The 17,387-nt window shown below is 38.6% G+C and overlaps 2 protein-coding genes across 3 annotated transcripts; both read right to left on the bottom strand.

The window, feature by feature from the left end:
- Positions 1–7,284: 7,284 nt before the first annotated feature.
- LOC106961873 (UPF0462 protein C4orf33 homolog) lies at positions 7,285–11,129 on the bottom strand. The gene is made up of 6 exons (XM_015055950.1): positions 11,014–11,129; positions 10,746–10,936; positions 9,583–9,643; positions 9,434–9,482; positions 9,150–9,349; positions 7,285–7,815 (listed from the first exon to the last, which is right to left on the bottom strand). Exons 1-6 carry the CDS (start codon positions 11,070–11,072, stop codon positions 7,719–7,721), a joined length of 657 nt encoding a protein of 218 aa, XP_014911436.1. The 5' UTR covers positions 11,073–11,129; the 3' UTR covers positions 7,285–7,718.
- Positions 11,130–12,265: 1,136 nt separating this feature from the next.
- Positions 12,266–17,369, bottom strand: cunh4orf33 (chromosome unknown C4orf33 homolog). 2 transcript variants are annotated; one of them, XM_015055958.1, is made up of 6 exons: positions 17,177–17,369; positions 16,655–16,848; positions 15,352–15,412; positions 15,198–15,249; positions 14,909–15,108; positions 12,266–13,101 (listed from the first exon to the last, which is right to left on the bottom strand). In XM_015055958.1, exons 2-6 carry the CDS (start codon positions 16,833–16,835, stop codon positions 13,005–13,007), a joined length of 591 nt encoding a protein of 196 aa, XP_014911444.1. In that variant the 5' UTR covers positions 16,836–16,848; positions 17,177–17,369; the 3' UTR covers positions 12,266–13,004. The 2 variants fall into 2 exon arrangements, with proteins under 2 accessions (XP_014911444.1, XP_014911443.1); XM_015055957.1 differs by lacking the exon at positions 17,177–17,369 and adding an exon at positions 16,921–17,136.
- Positions 17,370–17,387: the final 18 nt, after the last annotated feature.

Below are 17,387 nucleotides of genomic sequence, written 5' to 3'. Positions count from 1 at the left end.
TCTAATTGTTTGAACTTTGTCGAAATAGCAAGAAGAGAAGTTATTGTTATTGGGGGGGGGCGGGGTGGCAGGGGGGGAACAGAGTATGAAAAAAGCTTGCTAAGCAAATAGCAACAATCACTGTTACTTCAGGCCAATTTAGTTAAATAGGAAATATGTCTTGGTTTTAGACTGGTTGAAGGGCAGAAAATCACAGCATGATGCACGGGAATTCACAATAACATTAGGACATGTGTGATTTTTTGTTTTATTTTATCCAATCACTAATGTTTGGCCATGGCACATGTGTTGTGCCATGGCCAAACAACAACTGTCCTCCACTGTGAAGAGAGAAGCGCCAAGCTGGAAGAGATGGTTGTTAATTTTAATTCGATATTTGGAAGCATGGCCAACACAGACTGACCGGCTTTGTTCACTTGCTAAAACTACTGTTAGACTACAACTGTAAAACAGCCCAAAATTTTCCGAAATGCTTAATGGTACTGTATCCAGTGTTGTGCAACTTCAACCTTAACAAAAACTTTCGCTCTAGATTCTGTTGAGCCAGTTTAAAATGAATGAATTCATGTTCACAGTTCACCAGCTAAAGACTCTTCACTAAGCTAACTGCTGCAATATGAAATAATTTATTCATTTAGCATTTTTTGTCTCAATTTTTAAATATAGATGTAATTTCGAAATTACCACATCAGCTATGTAATCTGTACAGCTCATTTAAACTGTATCTTACAATGACTGAATTAACCCCCCAAAAAAATAAATGCTCCAAGCTTCAGTTTCATTGCTCAACTTTGCTGTGCCATGTAAAAAAAAAAAAAAAAACAAAGCTGAAGGCTACACAGATCCGTTTATAACAGGCAAACATGGATAAGTTTGTATTATCAATATGTGAGATATGGCAAAAATGATTCACTTGTGTCTGAACTTCATATCTGCTGCCCACATGTGCGCATTCACTTACCAATAACTCAGTGCTCGCCTCAAGGGAAAATGTTGCAGCTCTTCTGCTTGACATATCCAGAGGGTGCCCTTAAAAAACACAGTGTAAATCCCAGAATAAAGCACAGATTAATGAAGTCAGGAAAATGATGAGCTGTGTGCACTAAATTCATCATGTAAGAAACAGTATTGTTCAACTCAGAGTTCTCGAAACTCCACTTTTACACACATGCGCAACACTGACTGCATCAGATATCGCTACTTGATTAAAATGTGATTTACTGCAAAGAATGTAACGAAATATTTTTGATTGTATTTAAAAAAATATATATTTTTAGGCAATGAAAACAAGATGGGTCTTTTATGAGACTCTGGTGGTAATGGGGTGTCATTTTTGACAGGTTTTTGACAACACTATTACATCTTACTTCTGAACAATTCAAAAGTCATAATTAAGTGGCTCCACAAAAATGGAAGAGGGAAAAAAAAGACAAAAACACATTACAGTTCTGTATTGAAATTTAGTCAATCAATCAATCAAATTTTATTTGTATAAAACATTTCAGCAGCAAGGCATTTCAAGGTGCTGTACATAATTAAATTAAAAAATAAATAAATAAATAAAAATAAATAAAAATAAAAACAGCTTGTGACATTGAATAAACAGTAAGAAAGAGAAAGAGATTTTGACAAAAAAACTGCTTTGTTTTAGTGAGAAAAACAAAGCAGTGAAAACCTAAGAGGAACTCTGAAAAGCCATAACAAAGCCTGAATAAAAATGGACTAATAATACCAAAAATACTTTGAGATAAATAAAAAAAACGAATAAAGAAGGAGCAACTTGTTTTGAAGAATGTAAACAAAAAGATAATTGCAAGAGCAGAGGCATTTTAAGCATTGGTTCTCCATAGCAATTAGCTGCATTGTTATTTTCACATTTGCTTGTAGTTTTAAACGTTTTAAGCTCATAGCTTCTGCTGTAAAAACCAACTGAACTAAACAAGACCTAATGGAACAGTACAGCATGCCATGTACAGTACACAGAACAAGCCCCGCTAACAAGGTTCTGTGGTAATGAGCTGGAGTAGCTGAAAACACATATGCATGAGTGGACACACCCGCGCGCACACCCACAAGCAACACCTCAACGTGCCGAGACACCATCAGCGGGCTCCTACTTGCCGTCACCACTTTGGAGTGTTCGTTGCTATGGCGACACTGTGATTTATTTCCCAATTAAGACTTGGTGAACTTGCTCACTTTACGCCCGGTAATATCAAGCTGCACATAAATTACCTTCAAGCCTAAAGTGGCCTGTGTGCTATTAAAAACAAATGAATACCGCCATCCTGTATCTCTCAGACGGGTAAACTTCGGCATCAGTTGTTGCGTCTTTGTTTTGTTTATCGCGCACGAACGGATATTTCCTGATAATTGTGCACTGTATCTAATTGGCAATTAATGCGCCTGCAAAATACAGATGAATTCCAGCGGTCTTCACATCCAATAGCAGACCCTTTTTTCACGCGCCTCGCTTAAAATGAAGATAAACAACATGCGGATGGATGAGAGAGTCAGCAGGCAGGTGGGAATGTAATGGAATCAATTAGGCAAACACTCGTGATTTATATTCGGAGCTGATAACAAAGAAAGCTTAATTTAGTTTCCCTTCCCTTCTTTTCTTCCTAATGTTTGTACAAAAAACAGCTGATAAATCCCACGCCGCATCTTGTGACAAATAACCACGGCGTCAGGCCTTTCTTTTTTATATATTTCCTTGTTCGTTCTCGTGTCGGAATTAGCTCACGAACGGCACGCGCGTTGTATCTGCGCGCTCTCTCTGCGCGCGTATGTTCTAAATTTCTTTACGTCGACGCAAACTGTGTTTGCATATGTCAGGGTGTTTGGATGTGAGTAAAAGAACCTTGTTTGTTCGAGTTTGCAAATACGAGTTTAGCATTCTTCTGTAATGAACCCCTTCTGTTGCTTTCTCTTATCTGTTCCCCTCATTGTCTCCCCCCACCTCCCCTCCTGCTTGCTGCGGAGCTCTTGAGAAGAAGAACTCGTCTGGCCCTCATTAATGTCCTTGGCATCCGCTTGGCTCTGCAACTCTCTCTTCCTCTCCCCAGCCTCTTACAGCTTCATCCCACATTCTGACCATGCAACTGTTGTACACAAAACACTAGCAGGCTTCAACTGCAATTAGTGCTTATGTCGTCAGGCGCTTGCAAATGCGTACACACACACGCGCGCACACACACCCACACACACACACACTGGAGAAGTGTTTCCAGCTAGATCTTTTTCATGCCGTAGACCGTCTTCCCCATCCTTCACCCCTGCAGTCTTTTAAGTAATGAAGGACTTGTTGGACAATAATTAGACTGGCTTATTAAGCATTCAGTTGTTTAGCAGAAACACACCAGGATGCCATGTTCTCTTAGAGAAGGCCTTTATTTAGGGCACACACTGGGACAACTCAGCTCGAGAAGGAAGTGTATGTGGAGACAAAACTGAGGACAGGGTTGCATAAAGTTCAGGCCTAATTTACACTTTGCATGTTGCCGTCATGTTTTGCCTTTTAGCAGGCAGAAAAGTCTATATGTTTTATTGGAATTTCACAAGGGAGACCTGCGCAAAGTAATGCATAATTGGAAAGTTGAAGGAAAGCTATGCATGATTTTAAATGTTTTGGGGTGTTTTTTCAGATTAAAAATCTCTAAAGTTTGCAATGCTATGAAGGGAGTTTTACTTTTGTGTTTCTAAGTAAAATCTAATCCAATCAAAAGTCTTCAAAAGTCATCTGATGATTAGATTCCCATTGTACGTATTACAAATACTGGGTTTTTGAGAAAGACTTCCCAAGTTTGTTAGAGAACAATTACCACGAAAACCAAGGAACTCACCAGATTGGTCAGAGATAAACTTGTGGAGAAGGATAATGCAGAGTTAGGTTACGAAATAATATCTCAAGTTGGCCACCCATCCAAACTGACAGGTTGAAGAAGGATAGTTTTAATCAGAGTAGCAGCTATGACGTCCCTTTGTAGTGGTGGAGGAGCTGCTGATATGCGCAACTCAGGTGAGACAATCTGCTGACCTGACCAGTGAGTTGTGCAATCCACAAATCTGGTATTTATGGCCAAATGGGAAGGTTGTTAAGTTGTTGAAAACAAAGCTAAAAATTTACCACAGCTACTATAACATTGGGGGTAGAGCAAACATGAGGAAAGAACTAATTCAAGCAAATGGGACCAAAATTAACTAACACCATAAATACAGCAGTTCAAACATGAAGCATGGTGGTGGCAGCATCATGCTGTGTGGATGTGTGCTCTTCATCAGTAACAACGAGGTTGGTCAGAGTTGATTGGAAGATGTTCAAGCAGTCATCCATTCCTGGGTCCCCATCATTTGTACAATTACTGTACGGTCAGGGTGGAGCTACTGGCGTCACTCAAAAGAGTCCATTAAATAAGGAACAGAAAAACGTCACTGTTTGTGACAAGCACAAGACATTTGTTGTTCTACTACTATAGAGTCTATCTGGCAGTGGAAACACTCTCCTGAATAATCTGGATCATAAAGTAGCATACTGAACACAGCCCGGTTGTTCTAAGGGTACATTCACATCAGTCACGTTTAGTCCGCTTTAATCAAACTCTGGTTTATCTTTCTAGAAAGTCTGGTTTGTTTGGGGAGGTATGAATGCATAATCGAACTCTGATGTGGACCAAAGAAGAAAAAAAAAAAAAAACGAACTCTGCTCCGCCTCAAAACCTAGGTCAGAGTTCTGTTGAAGTGAATTCTGGTGCGGTTCGAATGCTACGTGAATCCCAAGCAATCTGGAGACTGTTTCAAAAGCAGGAAGCGAACTATAGCGCAGAGCACTTTGGTTAAATCCTACCAAAATAAATGCACAAGTCTTGTGCTAGTGGGAGAAATGTATCACGGTTTTTGTAACACACTAGAGAAATCGTACAGTCACTAAAATCTGAAACCACTCCATTTTTGCTTACAATTCCATGAAGAAGAAAGCTGTGGTCAGTGTTGTCTTCTTCAGAGATTTAGTTTTTTTTGTGTGTTGTTTCCTTCAGCGCAGTGCCACCACAGGCGAGGGGGAAAATACGTTTTTCAAGGGTTTTTTTTTCGTTTGACACCGTGGAGTGTGAAAGTGAACCACACCAGCTGAAAATGTAACAATGTTTGATTCCCAGTTGAACCGAGTCCACCAGACTGTCAGCTGTGAAAACACTCTGAGTCATTTTCTCCCACTCCGCAAATATGTATTTTGTGTGTTGGTCTACCATAAAACAATCTGAATAACATACATTAACGTTTGTGGTTATGTAACAAAGTTTAAAAATGTTGATGGAGTATGAACAACTTTGCAAGTCTCTGTAGGTAAGATTAAGTCTCTCATAAATAGAGATCAAAGTTTACTTTTCATTGTTCGATGCCTCATATTGGAAGCCAGCCATAAATTTCTTTTATTTTTTATTTTTTTACTGCACAAAGCTGATAAGTTCCCTCACACTGTGCAATCTGATAGGGTTTAAGCCATTAGCTTGCAAAAGTTATGGATTGTTTCATATTAGCTCTGGTGAAAATCTTTCATTTAGGCCTCTGTCACAGAAGCACTGAAACCAGGCACAGTCATCACTGTTTTCTCCACTACGCTCGATCGTTTTGTGCTGCGGGATCACTTCTTCATCCCTCGCATTCTATTTTTCATCACAACTTTATCCTCACTCATACACTCTTTTAACTTCAGGAAATGAGACGCACATCTCTCGGACAGAAAAATAAAAAATAAAAAGGGAAATAAAAAAGAAAACGAGCAAAAGAACTAGGTCTGGTGTAATCACCAGAAAGTTTCTGACACCGAGAATCACCCCTAAGCTGATGCTGAATGTTTTAGAGCCGACTGGTCTCCCTTACTGAGGGAAATAAGACAGCTCTTGTGTTTGCATGTCTGCTGGGGCTTTGGAGGTAGAAGGAAGGCAGCTAGCTCTTCTGCTCTCCCCTCTCATCTCTTCACACTAATTAGGGAGAACTGGGTTTGAATTTTAGTGGGGACATGCATCCTCAGGCTGCTCTCAGGTAGGTGTGGGGAGTCATCATTCATCAAAGGCTTTTATGAAGATTCTGTTTTTGTGAGAAACATAATTTTAGGTCATATTTTATTAGAACCAGACATCATGGTGGAATGCAGCGTGACCACTTTTCTGTCTCTGTGTGTTCGTCTAGGTGAATATTGGGCTGTGTGGTGGCAAGGCACCACAGGCAATGATAAGGAGGGGGCTTAAGCAGCCGGCTCTCTAGGCATAATCACAGCTCCCATTTCAAAGGGGAGAATGCCAATTAAAACTGATAGGGCTCAATATGGGCTTTGGGGCTGCCACAGCAAAGAGCAGCACAGGCAAAACAAAAATCTTTCACCTTTCTGTCTTCTGGTCAGGAGAAGTGGTTTGTTGGTGATCTGACGGAAGATTCTAATAAAAAAAAAAGGTTGGTTTTATTAGGACCTGTAACAAGGCAATGGTGAGGTAATCACAGAGTAAACAACGCAAGACATTTAGACTCCTAAGTCATGTTTAGTGTCCATAAATCATGCCTTGTAAAAAGATAAGCGCCCATAAACTTTTCTATATTTTATCACATTACAATCACAAATGTCTATATGTTACATTTTTATGATTCAACACTCAAAAAAGTACATCATTTCAAAACAGACATCTAAAGAGTATGTACAGAGTTTCACTGAGCAAATACTTCATAGAAACATATTCGCTAAACCTTTTGCCCCATTTAATTTGTGACGATGTGCAAACTCTGCTGAATTTGATGGACAATTATCAAATTTTGCTGAAGACGCTAAATTAGAAACTAGTTAAATTAGTAATAAGGTTTCCTCTGTTATAGGCTGCTGTCGGTTTTATTTAAGGGTGTCACAGAAAGGGGGGCTGAAAATAATTCATCAAGCATTTTAAACCCCCTTAAAATCTTTCTTTCACTTCACAATTTTCCATTATTTTATTTTGTCACCTACAATCCCAATATATGTATATTAAAGGAAATGAACTGCAGAAGGTTATGAAGAGTCAATTCAACAATTCAAGTATCATTTGTCAAAGTAATTCATTTAGATTTTCACAAGCTCATTATGACTTATGTTTCACATCAGGCAGGGTAAAGGTAAGTAGTCATCATTGCAACCGCAAAACAAACTAGCTGATTAAAACTAATTTAATTGTGTGTGTGGGGGGGGGGAATGAATGAGCGTTTATGATATGCAAAAAGTCCTCAGTAACATAATTGTTTTGTCATTTGGTAAGACAATCACAGGGACAAAACACAGATTACATAAAACAATGTTTTATTTATTTATTAGGTCTTGTTGCTGCTTATCAGCGTTGCATAAAACTCGGGTTACACAAGAAGCCCTTATCACCAAAGCAATCGAGAACGGTAGATAGGTCACAATGTGCTGATGTGATTTATGCTCATGCCCAATATTATGTGACGAGTGTATCTGGGTGCTTGGACAGATGTGTGTGAAGTGTAACACTGTCTGACAAGCTGATAACATTTTTTTCTGTCATATTGTTTTACATCATTAAGTAATAAAGATTGATTGTCCTTTGGCTGCTGTCAGAGAGCATTTTGCACAGTTGCCCTTTTGCTTCTGTGATGATTGTGTGTATGTGTGCGTGTGTGTGTGCAAAAGACAAGAAAACACAGAAAAGAATGATGGTTTTTTTTTTTTTCTTGGAAGCTCAGGCCTTCCCCCTCCACAGATCGGATTCAGGCTGCACCCAATCCTCTCCCATGATGCTCTGCAGCCGGAAATTTTGGAAATACTCCTGGTAAATTCTATGAAACAGAAAGGGGATATAATTATGCATGTATTTCTTTTGCCAACATCCATATGAAGAAAATCACGAATGTGTTGTAGATACATGTTCAAACTGCAAATTATGAAGAGGTATGAAAATAGTTACTCCCTGTTTGAAATTAGCAAACACCAGCTGTAAACTGGAATCCGTCATCGCACAATGAAATCAGTGCAGATAACTGATGATTATGAGGATGTTATTTGTGAAGTATTTAGAAGTGCTTCAAAAGGAACAAAAACTAACTACAAAGAAAGAAGTCGGTGGAACATTTATAATATATTTCTCCACAGCTGCTGCTACTAATACACATTGAAAATAAGTTGACCTCCTTAAGAAAACTTGCGCATCTTGCCAAATAAATCGCCTTCTTCTCCTTGTGAAATGTACTTATCATTACTTGCAGTTTCTTTAAAGAGGATTCACATTACATGTATCATTAGTGATCTCATACTCAAGCAGATCAGCAGTTGTTGCTGCTGAGGAATTTCAAAGGGCAGTCGTTTCGGCGAAGATAACGGGTACAGCATGTAGGCCTGTGCAACCGTCCTTTCGAGGCAGATTTGTTCGTTTGTTTTTGCGTGTCTACCTTTGGGGATTGTTGGGGGTTTATTTGTTTTTGCTCTGCTCGTTATATGTTTTTGCAATCTTAACATTCCCAGGTATGTGGGGGTAAAGAAAATAAAAATATGGACTCAAGCAACATTGATAACTGGAGACCTGAGAGAACTGTGAAGTGAAGCGCATTGAGAAAGGACATTTGGAGGAGATTCAAAAGGCTGGGGCTGCAGCTGGAGTTAGCACTTCAAGAGCCATTAGCACACAACTGTTGCTTTCCTCGCGTTAAGCCACTTCGGAACCCGAGACATTGGAAGCTTTTTAAGCAAAGGAGGACCGTTCGACTGCACTCGCTCCAGAGAACGAGTGGAGAAGCTGACATGTTTTATGGCGATGCTGATTTCACTTTGCAGCAAGGCTTGGCACCTCCTCACACTCCCAGAAGTGCCGATACTTTCTCTAATGGCCCTGACGTCATGGTGTCTAGGGGAACCTCACACACCTGAGAAAGCATGTGAAGTGTTTTATTTATTTATTTATTTATTTATTTTTTATTTTTATTTTATTTATTTTTTTTTACTGAATAACTGAAATAAAGATTTTACTTTCAGTTCACTGTATCCTTCTTAGTTCATTTACTTGTCTATTTTCTCTCATCAACGTCATGCACTCTAAATCTTATAAACGCTCCCATTTGAAGATGCTTTCCCAGAAACATATCAAAGCCAAGCTATTCTCTCGAGTTGGCCTACTCACGCGTCGGGGTACAGGCCTTCCACTAGGTCCTCTTTGGGAATGGGGTAGAGTGCTTCGTGTGTTCGATTCTCTCTTATTCCGTGGCTGGCATAGCAGTTCATCTTGTTGACATTGGGGGGGAAGTATGTCCATGGGATTAAAGCCTGACCCTGCCATGTGTCCCCCGTGATTGTGGTTGTGAACTCAATTGGCAGTAGTTGCTGGGGAGTAATGATAATGAGGAAACTATGAATGATTAGCACAAAAAAACAAGCGCCTGACACGCAACAATAATGTTAACTTACATAGAGCGGATATCCGGCTGCTTTCAAAACTATTAGGTGTTGTCCGTATCTGTAAAGTAAAAACACAGCAGAGATGTTCACTCCGTCTTTCAAACATATAGTCATAGACATGAAAAGAAAAACAAAAAATGGCATAAACTCTAACTTACGGGCAAAGCACCACCTCCAGGTAATTGTTTTTTGTGCTATCCAGGAATACTGAGCTTGCAACTATGAAAATAACGAAAGCAAAGACCTTAATTATGAATCATTTTTAAACTTAATTCTTAAAACCAACCTAATTGTTACAGAAATCAGCGGTCAATTTTAAAGTGCGCTCAAAACCTGAATATGTGCAACAGCTGGTTTCCCATTTCAACATACTCAATGCCTACTTACATTTATTGTGGTTCCCAATCTGTTAAGTGGTATTAATTAGGGCCAATGTAGGAGGATGGGGGGGGGCTCAGTAACCAGAAATCACGCTTCTTTATGGTCATTTAGAACAGACTGTTATCACTCAGGCTCATTATAAAGTTTAATTGCTTTGTATTGCCATAATAATGATAATGCTGTTACTATAATGGCCTCATAACATTGACAGGCCCCATGTCTCTCATATCTCATTGGAATATATGTGAAATTTTAAATCAGGTTAAACACTTAGTCTTCCAATTTATATTACTGCTCTACTTGTGGCTTAGCGTGACGAAGGTACAGTGGGGACTATTAAAGCCGTACATGTTCGCACGTGGAATCTATCAGGCTTTAAATATTTGCTTTGGGAAGTTTTTAAACTTGGATTTTAAATTTCTTGCATGGTATGTGAAACTGGTAGGTCAGGAATGATTTGTTTGTTGTTTGAGAACACATTGAGTTTAAAATGCAAGTTTGAATTTGGAGTGTAAAGGAACATTACGCTGAATGAAGAAAGGGTTATCTTGGAAATGATAGAATTGGGGAAGTGCAGCTAGTTATTGAGTAGAAAGATTCAATGGATGCAGTCAGTAGTAATAATTCTACAATTAGGTAAAACTGGTTCACCACCACCCCGCCTCTCGCCCGGAACGTTAGCTGGAGATAGGCACCAGCACCCCTCCCGACCCCACTGAGGGACAAGGGTGTTCAGAAAATGGATGGATGGATGGATGGTTCACCACCGAAGCGAGGTCAATAAAATGTGTTTTCTGCCTTTTAAAATTCAAATTTGAATATTGTGTTTACATAAGTGACATTGTAAGTTTATTCTCACTTTTTACACTCACTTTCTTCCACGCAAATCTGTTCATATGCTTTTAGGACAGTAACACGCCAAACTGCGTGGCTTTCATACCTTCATAAATCTTGAGCGAGAGGTCCGGAAGGCCGGGTTCAGCTGGAGGATGAAAACCCTTAAAGAACGGACCAGAGACTTCAATTTTCAACCCCGATTTCCCGTCAGAGTAGGCCAACCTGATGGGTTCATGATCCACCGGATTGCTGTCCCAGGTGTGCTGGATTGCAAACTCCATTTTCCGGAAATGACTGAAAATACGCAAATTAGTCTGAATGAGAAATTGCTGAATGACAAGAAAAGAAAGCATAATAAAAATAATACTTACAGAGCTCCACAGCATAGCAGAATGTGGACCAGTGCTAGAAGCTGAAAAGTGACCGCCATGTTGTCCAGTCTTCCTATACACTACAGCATCCCGTGTTGCTGCACTCCTTCAACTATTTAAGCAAGTTCTTATCAAAATGGGTCTAATGTTTAATATGTTCCTGTTACTCAGTAGCTACAGAGTGAAATAAATTAGTTTGTTTTTTTTTCAAAGTTTCCTTGCATGATAAACCTAGAAACTGATTAATGATCAAATGTATTTATAGCCAGCTAAGTTTAGCTGCGATTGTGTTGCTGCTGAATTATAAAACTTTGGCATTATAAAAACATGCTAAAAGTCTCAAGAGGCTTCTTAAAGATTTCTTAATCAATTTCACATGTTTTAAATCGTGATTTAGTGAAAACAGAGTGGTTGAAATACAGCTAATATGCTTCACTTTTATCTGTGAGTAAAAAAATGGTTGTACCTGTAAAATTTAAAGCCTTGAATTGCTTAACCGTTTTGACTTGTAGCATTTCTAATTACCTCAACCTGTGCTATCATCAGTCATACTGAGTAGATCATATAGCTACGAGGTTGTTAAGATAAAATAAAAACATTTTTACTGCCTCTTCTACATATTTTCTCAAGTATTTTAGTGTGGTTTTCTAAAAGGTCTTTTATTCGTCACAGCTTCAGGAGACTCTTCTTTTAGGCCCTTTGACACTATTGATCTCAATCTCACTTCAGTAGCATTGGAATATTAAAAAGTGCCGCACTAGAGTGGTTTGGATCTCAGCAGGAGACAGGTGCTGTTCTATAAACCTCTGTAATTCTGTTTCATCTGCAGCTCTTTCTTGTGGAGTTCACCAGGATTTTTACTCTCAGGCCGATATCATTCTTTATTTACATAATCTCCCTCAACGCTTCGTTCTGTGGGCATGAACATCATGCTCATCTCTGGATGCAGTTGAAGTGCATGGACTCATTTTTATTTTGCATCCAGCATTTATTTTATGTAGTAGGTAATGCGTTTTATTACACAACAGCTTAATTATTGTGGTGTGTTTTATGTTATGTTACCCAGACCTCTCTATACAATTTAGGAACTACAACACAGGACTCATCAAAGAACCTTAAGCTTGAAGCGTGGCTGAAAAAGCTGATATTCACAGAGTCAAAGTCAGAACACAGACTTTTCTTCTTCTTTTGTCATATTTTGTGTAATTGAATATGTTGTTAGAAGGGAAAATAAGCATCAATGACAGTGAGATGAGCTTTTATTTCTCTTTATTAAGGTTAAATGTCACAAATTCATACAAATATATCCAATGACAAGGAAAAAAAAAAAAGAAATTACACAATATATTGCACTGCAATTTTATTTACCATAAAAATAGTTATGACACCTTACATTTGTGTCATTTGATTAAGGAAAAGCAAGAGGTAAACTAGACAAATTATCTAATCACTCTGGCAACTGACTATAAGTGTGTCTAACAGTGAAGTATTTTAATTCAACATATTCCTTTATCTTCATTTTCGTATGTTATTTGACAGGCAAATCAAAATATATTAAACTTTTGAAATACAGAGCTAACACGTAAGTAAGCAGTGCATGAGCATATATTAATGTCTTCTCGAAACAGCAGCAGAAAGAATCATTTGGACTTGCTGCACGGTTTGTTAATGCAGCAAAAACATTTTGGCTACAGGTGCTGGATGTCAAAATTAACATTCATGGAAATCGTAGGTCACACTACGCTCGCGCAATTTATGCCGAGGATGTCCAGTGTTATGCAATGCGTCTGGGTGCGTGCACACACGTGTGTGTGAAGTGCAACACGGTTTGACAAGCTGATGGCATTTTTTTCTACATCGATAAATGATAAACTATGATTGCCCTTTGGTTGTTGTTGGAGGTTTTTCTTTGCAGTTCTGCCCTGCTGTTGATTTCGTTAAGCATTTGTGTTAATAAAAGAAAAACAGAGAGGCAGCATTTCATAAACAGCTCAGGCCTTTCCCTTCCACAGATCCGATTCAGGCTGGATCCAGTCTTCTCCCATAATGTTCTGCAGGCGGAAGTTTTGGAAATACTCCAGGCGATGGCTAAGAGACAGAGGGTTGAAAAATGTTTGTTAGGGAAAAAAAAAAACATATTTATCAACCTTCACATATACGGTACTTTTTAAAATTGAAAGTTAAGGACAGGTTTGAGAGAGCGTATTTATTTTCCTGGTTTATTGTTTAGCATTATTAAGAAGCTAGCAGATACTCATAAAACTAATGAGCATCAATGACATGCTGTAAACTATTAATTTTCCAGCTAGGAAACGGTTGCACAACTATTCCACGAACGGTTGTAAAACAGAATCCAAAGTCTGAAAAAAATGAGCAAAGAGGGATAACATTGAGGATGTTATCAAAAATATTTTCCATGATATCTTTACGGTCCACAAAGAAGATAAAAGCCAGAGAAGTCAATTGAAATCACACAGTGTAGAACCATTTATAGTTATATAAGTTAGATCAAGAGCTGCCGCATAGTGATCGGAATAACTGAGAGGACGATAAATGGAAATGTTAGAGGCATTTTTTGGTTAAACTTCCCCTTCTTATCAAGCAATCCACAAGGTTTAAAGAGAAAAAAAAACACTCTTAAGATTTACTCATCATGACATATCTAAAGAGTGAACTCTCTGTGTGTATTTTTAGTGTTCTTAAGCAGCTCAGAGATTACTGTTGCACTGATGTGGGAAAAGATATAGTTGGCTTCTTTGACTGTGGTAGCAACTATTTTATCTCCGTCTGTACAATTATCTTTTTTTATGTGAAAATTCTGTCAGCAGTTTAGTTGAGGCCGCGATTAGTCTGGCCATAAATTACAATTTTAATCAGTTGTTTTGAGTTTGTTCATTCCCTTGTTATCAAGGCTCGTTTTGCTGGGGTCGTGATGCTTTTGTAATTATGAGATTTAAAACAGCTCCTTTGTAGTATAGCGAAAGCTGTATTTTTGTTATGAGCCTGGTGTTTTGTTGTTTCAGTGTGACATCGTTTCTTGGTTTTCGCATTTGAAACATTTTCAGACAGTGATTTGTTCTTGTTTTTTTTTTTTTGTTTTTTTTTTCTTGTGCAAGTTTTCACATACGGCTCCGATGAGAAATGTAAACACACTCAGGAGAAGAAAGTTTGTCATTCTAACTTTTGGACTTGTAGTTACGTTTTTAAATTGTGCTTTTACAAGCTGGAATGTATTAATGGTATAAATTGCACTGTGTTTTCAAAAACAAGAAAAGGGTGCGCAATTATGTTAAGCTCGACCGAAACTTGGCGCTAATCCTGCAAGTCACATGCCTTCAGGTAAAAAAAAAAAAAAAAAAAAAAAAAAAAAAAAAAAAAAAAAAAAAAAGTTATGGGAAAAAAGATGGAGAAATGTTGCCACAACTGCAAGAAGTTAATTTGTCTGACTCAGCATGAGGCTTTCAAACTGAAGACTTCAACAGCTGTCAAACAAGGTGGCAGCAACAGCCCCAACTTTAACCCCTATTGACAATACTGTGATGCTGGGTTCATGCCATTAAAAACCCATTTTAGAATAATTTCAACAATTCTGCCATAAAGAGCAGTCAAATGTCAAGCCAGACAAAATGGCCTGACAGAAGATTGTTGATGGCTGCAAAACTAAGTTAGGACTTGAAGTGCAACTTGATAAGAGTTTATGTATAACTTTAATCAGCTTGTGAACAAACTGAAGTTTTATTTCACCCACATAAAGAACATTTCAAGTAAATCATAAAAGCCACTAATTAATATGATATTCATGCCCTCGAGTGCATCTAAGCTTCTCACTGGAACTGCATGCAACCGTTTTTGGAAAGATTTGTCTGAGACGTACTGCACAAGGCAGCATACTCACAAGTTTGGCTGCTGGCCTTCCACTATGTCGGCTTTGGGGATGGGGTAGAGAGCCTCGTATGTACGTGCCGCCCCGGAGCCATGAATAGCATAGGAGTTCATCTTGTCGACATTGGGAGGGAAGTATGTCCAGGGGATTACAGCCTCACCAGTCCATCTGTCCCCTGATTTTGTGGTAGTAAAAACGAGTGGCAGTTGTTGCTGGAGTAGGAGGCAATTAGAATAACTCGTTACCTAAGATGCATACAAAATCTCGGAAAAAAAGCAGGCGAAATACTCTTTTGACCTACGTAAAACGCATTGCCGACTCCTGACAGTAGCAGTATAAGGTGCTGTCCATGTCTAAAGTGGAAAACAAATGAAAGCCGTTAATGAACGCGTCTCTTTGACAGTGTATGTAGGATTATAGAAGTGGAAAGAACAAAAGGTTTGCTTGGAACTTACGGGCAAAGCTCCACCTCCAGGTAATTTTGTTTTGTGCTGTCAAGGAAGAAGGACTCCACAACTAGCAATATAACAAAGAGAATAAAATGAGGATGAAACCTTAATTCTTACATTAAGAAATGCTTAAACCTTCTTGATAACCTTATCAGCTGCTGTAACATAGGAGCAATGTAATGAAATGATTGCATTTTTTTCTCGGACTGTTACAACATAAAAATACAAGAGAAGAAACACAGAAATTATAGTATGAGTAACAGGCCCCCTGCTAACCTCGAAACATGCTCATTACCTACCTACACTTATAATGGTTTCCTATTTATTAAGAAACATTAATGAGGCCAAATATGGGGGCCTCATTAACCAGAAATCTGACTTCTTTAAGGTCAATTAGAACAGAGTGTTAATACTCAACCTCATTACAAAGTTTAATTGCAATGTATTACCATAATAATGATAATGGAGCCACAGTGTTCTCATAAACAAAGACCCCGCCTCTCAAAAATCATAGGAATAGATGTACATTATTAAATACAGCTTAAGTCAGCTTTGCCCACACTTATTTAGTAAATCTAGAAGTGAACAATGGCACAGCATTGGTTTGATGGGGAAGATAGAGGACAAAAAAAGCTAACACCGTCCTTGTGCAGAATTATGCAATCTTTTTCAAGAGGCTTACATACACACCGTCTCTAATTAGGTTTGTTCTCAATCATGTGGGGCAGTGAAATGTTATTTAATGTGTAAAACCGCAACAACACTATAAAATAAAATGTTCACCTTAAACAAGGAGTCAGGAGCTGCCAAAACCATTATAGGGGACACACCAAACATGCAGCGTACTGTGCTCTGGCCAGATCAAGAGTGAGATTGCTGGCCTGCATGGACAGCCCCTATGTCTGTGCAGTACTGGCACTGTATGTCACTGTGCACATACTGTCCCCACCATGAAGCATGGTGGTTGCAACAACATGCTTTAGAAGGGAAAAGGAAGCTGATCGGATGGAGCTAAACACAGGACAACAAAGGACGTACAACTGGGTTGCAGGTTTAGCTTCATAAAGGCAACAATATTTGAATCCTGATGATTTTTTTAAAATCTTTTTTTATTACTTAACTTCTAAAATGTGTAAAATTGTTACGTTTGGTAATTTTGCTACATTTGTCTATATTTAACTTTTTATTTATTTATTTTTTCAAAATATTTATTTTAAAGTGGCAGGAAAACCACTGAACGTCTTTGAACAAAGACAGTTACACAGCACAGTGAAAAAGGAAAATAATAAAAAAAAAATCCTTCTTTTACCTTCGTAATTCCAGAGTCCAGGGAACGCGATACCGGGTTCACCTGCAGGAGATTCTGGGTCATTGAAGAATGGACCAGACACTTCCATTCTCAGTCCTGATTTCCCATCAGAGAAGGAGATTCTGATGGGGTCATGGTCAACGGGGTTGCTGTCCCATGTGTGTTGGATCGCAAACTCCATTTTCCTGAAATGCCTGAAAGCATGTAATTTAGTCAGAGAGGGAATGTGTTGCATGACTACAAAACACAGCTGCATAACTACTTACAAACTTTCACAGCACAGGAGAATGTTGACTACTGTTAAAAGCTGAAGTCGAAGTGAGACCCTCATGTTGTCAAAAGGTTTTTCACTCAATGCTGAATCAATATGTTACACAGAAGTTCACTGTGTGTTTAGCTGTGCTCTCTGTTCAGCTATTTAAGCAGGCTCCTGGTCAATTAAATCTCACCTCTAATAAATGTTTGTTACTGAGTAACCAAACGGTGACTGACTTTCTGATATAGTTTGAGGTATAGGCTTACTTGATAAGGTTGTTGGAGGGCACAATGGCATTCAATAATGGACACTTTAAAACACAATCCAGAAATTGTTCCAATAGCTCAGCAAGCCTTATGTCAGCAGCCAAACTTCAATATTTGTTCTCCAGACGTCTCCACTGTATTCCTTGTGAAGAGTGAATTTTAACCTGACGCGTTTATGACTTGATGTGCAAAAGATTAAAAAACACGTTAT

Source organism: Poecilia latipinna, unplaced genomic scaffold (genome assembly GCF_001443285.1).
Source record: "Poecilia latipinna isolate Pla-1442-1.1 unplaced genomic scaffold, P_latipinna-1.0 Scaffold1345, whole genome shotgun sequence".
Taxonomy (NCBI): Eukaryota; Metazoa; Chordata; class Actinopteri; order Cyprinodontiformes; family Poeciliidae; genus Poecilia; species Poecilia latipinna.
The sequence above is the reverse complement of the archived record's forward strand: the minus strand, read 5'-3'. Positions and strand labels throughout refer to the sequence as shown.

Excerpts from the sequence above, each read along its gene's own strand:
- cunh4orf33 (XM_015055957.1), bottom strand. The coding sequence starts at position 16,985 with ATGAGGGTCTCACTTCGACTTCAGCTTTTAACAGTAGTCAACATTCTC. Across the intron at positions 15,413-16,654 it reads TGGACTCTGGAATTACGAAG|TTGTGGAGTCCTTCTTCCTT; the intron begins GTAAAAGAAGGA and ends TTATATTGCTAG. Across the intron at positions 15,250-15,351 it reads CTGGAGGTGGAGCTTTGCCC|ACATGGACAGCACCTTATAC; the intron begins GTAAGTTCCAAG and ends TTTCCACTTTAG.
- LOC106961873 (XM_015055950.1), bottom strand. The coding sequence starts at position 11,072 with ATGGCGGTCACTTTTCAGCTTCTAGCACTGGTCCACATTCTGCTATGC. Across the intron at positions 9,483-9,582 it reads CTGGAGGTGGTGCTTTGCCC|ATACGGACAACACCTAATAG; the intron begins GTAAGTTAGAGT and ends TTTACTTTACAG. Across the intron at positions 9,350-9,433 it reads CAGCCGGATATCCGCTCTAT|CAACTACTGCCAATTGAGTT; the intron begins GTAAGTTAACAT and ends ATTACTCCCCAG.